Source organism: Phanerochaete carnosa (genome assembly GCF_000300595.1).
Source record: "Phanerochaete carnosa HHB-10118-sp unplaced genomic scaffold PHACAscaffold_17, whole genome shotgun sequence".
Lineage (NCBI taxonomy): Eukaryota > Fungi > Basidiomycota > Agaricomycetes > Polyporales > Phanerochaetaceae > Phanerochaete > Phanerochaete carnosa.
This window is the reverse complement of record NW_006767644.1, coordinates 8741-18188: the sequence shown is the minus strand read 5'-3', so window position 1 is coordinate 18188 and position 9448 is coordinate 8741. Positions and strand designations below refer to the sequence as shown.

Here is a 9448-nt window from a genome sequence, read left to right as displayed (position 1 = left end):
ATACCTTTGCTGTTTACCATGCTATCTCTCTGATTATAGGCTCAAAGGCTGCTATAAAGCTAGCAGAAGTAGGCCAGTTTTCCATTCCTCCTTCTAGTGCTCGTTGATCAAAGTTTACTATTTATTGCATTGCATCATTAATATTTTACAATAGCAATAACATTGTTATTAGTTTGCTGTTTGACATAGTACTATATTAATTAATTGATCTGCTTTATCTATCTGACTATATCAAAGAGCCTGTAGCTACACTAATGTAAGATTGTTGTTTAGAGTGGCCTCTCACTCATACTGTAAATTTGAACTAATTATATTCAAGTTCTAAATATACACACGGGGCTAATTAGTAAATGTTTTTAGCTGAAAGAGGCATGAAAATTACTGTGAGAAAAGAAGCTAAAAAGCCTGAACACTTTTTAGCAAAAATATATGATAGGTAAAATTTGGAAATAAGAGTAAAACAAAGTCACTTTTTTTTAGTAAATCTTGTTGTAAAAAGTTAATCTGCTCACAGCAAAAAGAGGTGCAAATACCACTAGACTATCTATATGTAGAGTAATACATAATGTATTCTATTGATATATATATATATATACATCTAGTATCTATCCACTCAAATAGGAGAGCCAACTTTTATCACAAAAGAATTATAATGCATCTACACTGTTGTTGTATCTGAGACGTCCAGCTGATGATTTGCCTGTCTCGTTATCTCGACATAATGCGCCTCGCATCATGGTTCCTTTATTTAGATACAAAGCGTCCAGAGCACTCTGCTATGGCACTAGTTCACTCTCTGCTATGTTTGTTCCTCCCCCCATGCTTACAGACCAGTATTATTAGATATGACTCCATTAGGAAATAGTTTAGATATAAAAGAACATGTAGTATTATTCTTTGAATTTATTGTTGATTACTCGTGAATCCCCTGCCTGCACGATTCTACTCACGATAGGTTATGAGCCCCATGCTCTAATCATTGGTCACCGACATCACTGCAGGGTCATTTCGAACCTCTTTCCACTGTTGATCAAATCTTGATCAACTCTGTGTCACACATCGTCCAGAACGAACCCTATCTAGGCGCCACCGTAGATCAGCGTTCTTGAGAGTATGGACAGTATCCTTAAGATTGAAGCCTTGAAAGGCTTGAAAAATTATTTCTCCTAGAAAGTTCAAGTCCAGGATATTCTCACCGAGGCTGGAGTTGTTAACTACCCAAAAAGCATCGAGACGGCCCTTACAGATGAAACAGGGCTTGCAGCATGGTGGATTAAGGACCGCAAGGTCCTGAGCATAATCTGTCTCCAATGTTCCTCTGCCATCGTTGTCTATGTTGCCAACAGCACCACCTCGAAGAAGGCATGGGACACCTTTCAGAACACCTACGCAAATGTCAGTGTCATGTTGAGGATCACTGTACTGAAGAGGCTGCAGAAGGCAGACATTGCAGAGGGAGTGGCCATGGAACCAGCTATTCAGCAGCTATCTCAGCTGCATCAACAGCACAACTCAATGGGCAGTCTCATGACTGATCAGGAGTTTGCCCAGAATATCTTAGCTGCGCTTCCTTCATCTTGAGGACGTCCTTGAGTTGGACGTCCCGAATGTTCCGGATTCCGGGTTCTGAACGTAGATAAGCGCTTCCAATTAGACCATATGTAGTAATAAACCAATTTGGGGGTTGATTGATCGTATCGAAATTTCTCCAAAAGCAGCAGCAATGATAGACGCCTGTACAAAATTGGCATTCCGAATCGAAACGAGTGCAGCCCCTAGAAGGCAATGCAAGAAAGGAAGGCCGGCGGCGAGGAGGGAAGGAATCAGAGGCGGAGCAGAAGGGGAGGGCCAGAGGCGATGCCGTACGCAATGTACCTAGCTAGTTCATACCACACCATGAACAATCTACATGAGTTACCCCAAGCTCTCCAGCAGCATGAGGGCCTGCTGGGCACGCTGTCCCTCGTGCACATATACACCTTTCTGCGCCATACCACTTGGCTCAAAGATCACATCCTCCTCGTTCAACCAGCAACTGTCTCGCCTGGCATTCTGCCCAGCTACCTATTGCCCATCCTAACCAAATTCTTATTAGTCTCGACAAGGCTCAGTACAACCAACGTGGCGCAGTGCTGGGGCATCTTCAAGCACCTGGTCTGAGATGCTGAATATATGGCAATGCTTGGAGAGCATCCAATGGACACATTCAGGCGCTTTGGTTGCCCATTCGGTCTGAGTATATCCTGCGGCCTCATCTTATCGGAGCGTTTCACTCACTCCCTAAAGCTAGGATGACTCTCTACCCGCCGCAACACTTTTGCGTCAATATAAACTGTCGTGGCATCTCGGTATTGAAGAAGGAAGAAGTGCGACAAGTACTGCTCTTTACTCTCGATAGGGGCGTTCTTCCTGCAGAGTTGGTTCATCTCTATTGCTGACGTATGTCGTCCTCCAGGCCTCTTCTGAATCTTAAGCTCTCTGATCTATATTCTGCAGTTTGCAACATGAGCTACCAGCACAAATACTCGGTCTACAATGGTGTTCAAACGTACTACCTCTCGACCTCTGGTGCGATTCAGGTCGGCGAACATCAGTTTATCGAATGCCATCTCATAGAGTTCTAGATCAACTTGATGATAACCTGCTGGTATGTATTTATCTCCTACTTCCGCTTCCGAGCTGAATGCATAACATTCCCAGGACTTCGGCGACTAGGTGCTCAACCGTCCATAACGACGTGCTCGGTCAGATCGGCCGCCATCTCCCCTTTCCTCAGGATTGGCTGTTTGATCCTACGCTAGGGGTTGAGCACGTTTGGAGCGCATTCACGCTATTCTGTCTCCGTGACCATTATTGTCAGCGCGGAATCCAGCTCCAGCTCCCACACTCCGGTACTCAACAAGATCGGTTCACTGCAGCTGTCTGTTTCTGCAATGGTACGATCTGGTTAGAAGGCCTCCCTGACGTTGCTCACTACTGCAAGAAATGCATGAGGTTTCAGACTGATGACCGGGGTATTATTACCGGTGTGTACATGTATATTGCGTTCTTAGCCGACGTCTTGGCTAATGTCCTGTCTGTGACTAAATAAGACGCAGTGCGTGGTCGTCGACAGGGTGACGATCGGGCATCCTTGCTGCTCCATTCACACTTGCCATGAGGGTCTTGAAAGTCAACGCCACAGGTTCTGTCCAATGCACCACCATTTAGACAATGTTTGCATGGTCATTGGCTGCGACCGTCCTGTAGCTGAGGGTTGTCGCGTGTGCGACGATCCTGTTCACTTGAGTGTGGAGGGCCTGCATCACCTCCGCGGTCAATCGCGCTTCAGCCTTGCTGAGACTCTGGAGCGCACTCAAAGGGTCAATGATGCTGCCACCGCCAGGCCAACAGAATCCAAAGACCCTGAGGAGTACGATTCGGCTGAGGTCATGTTGGAAGAGGACTTCGTAATAGGCAGAGGTGGACAGGCTGTGGTGTGTGCCTCTCTGCCTCTCTGCCTCACTCTATTCCTGATGGTCGTATTTGAATAAGCGCATTGTTCGTTTCGAGGCTATTTTGACGTGGAAGGCACACAAGACTGAGGCTCAGGCTGCGCTCGACACACTCTCTGCGCATCTTGGAAAAGGCTCTTCTGCTACATCGACCACTGGCAATGCTCTGCTGCGCAGGTCTGCAGGTGGTCGGAATCATGATGGTGCAAAGGTGCGAGCACAGTTTGATTGCAAGCGGACTCACAACAAGCAAATCATTGTCGCGCCTTGCAGCATGATCATCACCCATGCCACGTTCTTTTGTGCAGAGGCTATAAGCTCTGTGGCAGTCTGTATGTATATGTGCCCTACCTAGCCATCTTCTTTTCTCACAGTGCTTCATTTTGTCAGGAATTTATCAAACTCACATACGCTGGCAGGCCATTCAAACCTGAGCATGTCTACTTTGACAGCAACTGCATCCTGCAGCAATTCATCGATTGGGTGGGGGATCTGTTCTTTCATGATATCAACCTCTCTGTTGACGCCTTTCACTTTAGGACGAAGCACAAGAAAAGCGACATGTTCTGGCAAGAGTACTGTAACCCAGCCTCGTTCCCCGAGCTCAAGGCACCGGATGGCAAGTGGTACTTCAATTCATCTATTGCTGAGCAAATGAACATTTGGCTTGCCAACTACAATTTGATGTGTTGGGAGATGCGCGCTGATAGACACAACTTCTTCTTAGATGAGATGATCATGCGCCAGAACAGGAAGATTCTCACCAAACTAGCCAAGGGCGATCAAGCACCTGGTGTTTGATCTGCGACTGACTTCTAAGCTTCGCTATACTGGTGTATTAAGACTATAATATGAGTGAATGGGGGGATTGTAACATAAATGCATTGCGAGCACTATTATATAACCACATGGCTAACTTCTGCGATGCACTTATTGACGTGATCATATGCACATGTCTGAGTATAGGGCACCTCAGATTCCAACGCTTCAGATTTCTGTTACGGTCTCCTCCCCTGTGCACTGTAGAATTGCGAATATTTCAGTGTGATGCTCTCCAGAATAGAGCCACATGACACACTGAAGATGATGCGAGGAGTGGGTGCTCCTGCAGGGCAAACTTGCAGTTGAGACTGAGGGCAATATACAACGCAGGACAACGTGAGGAGCGGTTGACTCCAGAAGAGTGCGAGGAGATGATTCTCCAGCACTCGTCGGCCTTTACACAGACTGGAATATTTCTCAGCCATGTATCAGTAAGGAAGAAGGCAGAGCGCAGGAAGATATTCTCCAGCACTTGTCGGCCTCTACGCAGACTGGAATATTTTGCAGCCACGTATTGGTAAGAAAGGAGAGTGCGTGGGTGGGACAGAATATATTGGGCAGAGTCACATGTTGATGGTGCACAGGCTGATGCGCTGCCCTCCATATCAATTCTGCCTCTAGGCTTGGCGTTTGCATCAGCACGTGGTTCTCCCTGATATATAGCGTGCCGCCCGCGCACTTTTCTTCCTTACTGATACGTGGCTGCGAAATATTCCAGTCTGTGTAGAGGCCTATGAGTGCTGGAGAATTATCTTCTTGTGCTCTTCCCGGATATACGTGACGCAGAATATCTCGCCACGTATGGCCTGCCGTGCAGCAAACACCATTGAAACATGCTTCCATACAAGTGCTGGAGAATTATCTCCTTGTGCTCTTCCTGAACATATGTGATGCAGAATATCTTGCCACGTACGGCTCGCTGTGCAGCAAACACCCTCGAAACCCGCTTCTGTACAGAGGTGAGGAAGCACTGTCAGACAGATGTTGGCATCTATGCTGACACTGTTCTGTCAAGACTATATTATATGTCGCCCACAACAGTGTTCGTACGTGGGAAGGATGACAACTACGACGTGTATATCTCGCCGGATAGTGGGTTTATGCCTGATGCTCCCCCAATGGATCAGCCATACCTCACTCCCTACAGCGCATGCAATCACCGCTGGGCAAACAATGACTTCTTCTACACAATATTTGTTCCTGAGGGAAACTCGTATGATGATTTGACCCTGCACACATTGGACCCATTGTTGTCGCCTATTGAGGATGTTTCTGAAGATGGGAACTGTTGCACGACGTACAGACTTCCTTTACGTGCAATTGAAGAATGGAACTCACTTGAACACTTCTTGGTGGAGTGCAAAATGCACGTGAGCTCATGGGGGGCTCTTCTTCACCCACTTGGCTTTCGTCCTCCCTGACTTCCTTCTTCATATGGCTTTAATCGATATTTTGCCACCCGTAAAGCCGCTTGCAAAGCGATTGGTATGGCCCATGCAGCATTCATCTCACTGTCCGCACTTCTGTCCTATCAACTATGCTGCCTGGAGACTGTGATGCCCCTATGCCAACAGAGTGTGTGGTGTTGAAGCATGCTGCAAGAAGGCATCATCAGCCCTGTAGTCGTCTCGCTGCTGTGTTCTTCCTGGATATGTGACTGGAGCAGGCAGCGACTGGGCGGCTTTGTCAATATGACGGGCTCGGCAATGCCAAAGTGGCATGACGATATTCAACAAATCATGAAAATGCCAGGAGAGCGTGTTCCCTTGTAGTACTACTACGGAACAACACTAGAGGAATGTTTTAAAAACAACTTCGCACAATCCCTCTACAGCCCTGTTTGTACCATGGTTGAATTGCTGGTCGCCTGTGAAAAGGAAGTTCGCATACAAAAAAGCTGCGCTTGCATGGTCTTTGTCTTCATAAGGAACATCAATTGTTGAAAGGAAGCCACTGTTTATCACTGGGTTAAGGTTCGAGGTTACTGGCTGCGAGAGATCGTCTGGCTGTCCAAATACAAGGCCTTCTGGGAAGACATGAAGGAATGCCACCACGTTTACCACAGTTTCGGCAATGAGTGGGATGTATCCATGCTTCTCGGTCCTTCAGGCGAAGTGGACAAATGATACAAAGGCTAGAACATGCTCACTCCAGATTCAATCTACCAAGATTCGGTCTTCAATGAGGACGAGGACGAGAATGACGGATGGGAGACACAGATAGCTCCTGACACGGCCGCTCCAAGTGTAAGTGACCAGGCTCTTACAAGGGCTCGGTCAAGATTTCCTGGCGCAGGCAGTGTGTTCACGTTCTCAGCGCGTTGCCCCAGTCCTAGACGAAGAGCAGTGGGAGACGCCATGGCGCTCTCTGCCACAGCTACAACACTGCTCAGTGGCAGCAAGACTATGTATAGTGATGCAACTGTCGACACCGAAGACCTCATTCCCATTTTCGCGGCGTGTTATGGATTTCATGCAGAGCCCTCTTACATGCCCACTAAACGCGAAGAAGATCAGAAGCTGGATACAAAAACCGTCATGCAGCTTTTTGCTCAGCTTCCACACTCTGGCAGTTTTACAGGACCTGAACAGCCGGCTATTCACGACTTTGTCAACCATGTAATGCTCCGCTCGTCTGTCACCGTGGATTCCCCCTTGGGTTCACTGTGCGATCTCCTCCCGACATGCACTCGACACCTCGCTCTGCACAAAGCAGCTTCTACCAGATTGCAATGTGATACACAAGGGTCCGTGCTGTATATCTGGCGGTCCTCTGAGGACACGGCAGGCAATCAGTCATGGATGCTGGTGATCATCAAAGCTGCGACTGCTCTCGAGATTGTTCGGCACAAGTGGGGACCGGAGAAGGAAGACAACGCACAAGAAATAGTCAAGCATGGCATTTCTTTCGTGATGCTGTGGCCATTGTCCGCGACATGCCAGCTTGTCAAACCACCTCCCATTGGCGGGTGGCAAGGGCTTGGATTCAGGGAACTGGGCTATCAATCAGAGGTTCTCGACTACATGCTTTATTTGGAGCGCTGCCGCGCTGTACTGCGTCATCCAAATATTCACTTAGCCTTTGGAAGAGGTGGTATCATATGGCGCCTGGCGTACGAAGAGATGGACTTGAGCAGAGTGTCGTTTGGACCTTCCGAGGAATCTGACGAGAAGGTGGTCCACTGGCTCAAAGGTGTTGCGTACGAGGATGCCACCCTTTCCGAAGACAACTTGAATCACATCTGCAGTGTTTATCGCATATATGCCAGTGCATCAAGCTTGCTACACTGATATTTATTGGCTCACAGCTTATTTTCAGATTCCACTCATACTTTTGCGTCGGAAAGCTCCTGGTGGCCGAAGGACTCGACTTGGAGAGAGAGCGGGATGCATGTTGGGTACTGGACAAAGATGAACGAAGAATGGTTTGTGCATTGTCAGAACTATCTGCAGCAAGGCATACATGAAGGAAATAAGAGTAAACTAGACCTCAAGAATGCCAAAGCTTGGCATCAGGCCCTCCGATACGAGTCGAACAAGCAATGGGACTTCCTATGAGAGATAGAAAGCCTTTCTGCTGCGATTCTCGCATAAATTATCATGTAAAGACAAGCGTGTATTGGTGTATTGGCTAATTGCATTCATTGCTCTTGTTTCTTTCGATCGAATTCTGCGTATAATACGCCATGAAACTGAGACAAACAGGTACAACGAAGACATGCAAAAGAGAAGGGAAAAACAAAGCACGCGAAAGCAGGATGAACAATGGTATGTGCAAAGGACAGCAACAGGGGAGACATGAACGGCTAAGATATGAACAGATGCATACCATGAGCTCATATTCAAGGAGACTCATGGGGTGGCTAAAGTAGACTCACCGCAACTATTCGACTGCCTGAGCTGCCTGAGTGGCAAAGTGCTGGCTCCTGCGACGCTTAGCCAATCGCTACTCACGGTTAGAATTGGCGACCTCGAGCCGGAAACTAGCCCATAGCTCTGCATCTGTGTAGCCGTAGGCGATATACCGGTCCTGGATATCGCGCAATGCCGCCCTCCACCTGCCTAGAACATCGTAAAATTTGGTCCACTTCTTGCCATGGTGCCATGGGATGCCAAAAGTTTCCATGAACTTATCAAAGCGGGTGAGGGGAGGCTCCTTGCTGGCAATGTCAGAGCCATTGCAGGCTCGAAGCTCGCACTGCGCGTTGTTCTTTATGTCTTCCTCAACCATAGTATCCCAGTTGCTGAGATATAGCCCAAGATCTGTGATGTGGAACTGCTCAGGCCAGCGTCATTGCCTCATAACAGACCCATGAGAGCCGGACTTGGAAGGCAATCAATCGCTGTCATTACCAACGTCATTTTGAGGCTCGTAACCCTCAGTGCCACTTTGAATCCCAGGGCTACCAGGCTCACTTTTGATGCCGTAGTCGACAAATTCCATGCTGGCAGAGCGTGCAGCGGCGAGCAAAGGGGGCGAGGTTTGCTCATCGGCTGTTGGTGATGTAGCTGGCGGAGCAGCCGTGGGAGAGGATGGTTGCTCGGAAGGCCATGAGTGGTGGCTACAATGGTGAGTGCGAACAGGTCGACACCCATCTGAAGAGTCAGAAGAAATGACAATGATTGTGTCATCTGCTTCCTCGTCTGAGGGCCTGTAAGGGTTTTTTTTGCTGAGGTCCTCGCAAAACTCCTTGAAGAGCCATCCAGACGCGGCTCTTGAAGACCCAGACCGCTGAGGCGATGGTGTCTTCTTGCCGGGAAGAGACATTGGGAACGGGTGAGGCTCCAGCTTGACACAGGGCCCTGTTACCGTTGCGGCAGATGCAGACTCAACACTGACAACCGTGGTTGAAGACTCCACAATGGCTGATGGCAGCAATGACAAAGTGATAGGCTCAGTCTTGGCAACTGCAGCGGAGGATCCTGCGCCAGCTGACGATGACGACGATGCATATTGCTGTGGTGGCACGACGATCTTGCGGCGAGGCAGAATCTTCTTGCAGACAGGAGCAAGAGGAGGTGGTGAAGACGAGCGGTTGAGAGATGCTGGCATCTGAACAGCGTGCTTGTCTTGGGCAACAGCAAGTATGAGCCAGATGACGATCCCCCGTGACTATAGCAGCGCTTTGCTTT

General features: G+C 48.3%; 3 protein-coding genes across 3 annotated transcripts; 2 read left to right on the top strand and 1 right to left on the bottom strand.

Annotated features, from left to right (window-relative positions):
• Positions 1–2291: 2291 nt before the first annotated feature.
• PHACADRAFT_167249 (uncharacterized protein) lies at positions 2292–4295 on the top strand (the record flags this gene model as incomplete). Its single annotated transcript, XM_007402051.1, has 6 exons — positions 2292–2420; positions 2517–2617; positions 2701–2920; positions 3099–3476; positions 3706–3822; positions 3885–4295. 6 exons carry the CDS (start codon positions 2292–2294, stop codon positions 4293–4295), a joined length of 1356 nt encoding a protein of 451 aa, XP_007402113.1.
• A 2162-nt stretch (positions 4296–6457) lies between these two features.
• Positions 6458–7873, top strand: PHACADRAFT_107000 (uncharacterized protein; the record flags this gene model as incomplete). The annotated part of the gene is made up of 2 exons (XM_007402050.1): positions 6458–7583; positions 7695–7873. 2 exons carry the CDS (start codon positions 6458–6460, stop codon positions 7871–7873), a joined length of 1305 nt encoding a protein of 434 aa, XP_007402112.1.
• A 388-nt stretch (positions 7874–8261) lies between these two features.
• Positions 8262–9368, bottom strand: PHACADRAFT_201768 (uncharacterized protein; the record flags this gene model as incomplete). The annotated part of the gene is made up of 2 exons (XM_007402049.1): positions 8262–8591; positions 8673–9368. 2 exons carry the CDS (start codon positions 9366–9368, stop codon positions 8262–8264), a joined length of 1026 nt encoding a protein of 341 aa, XP_007402111.1.
• Between the last annotated feature and the right edge of the window lie 80 nt (positions 9369–9448).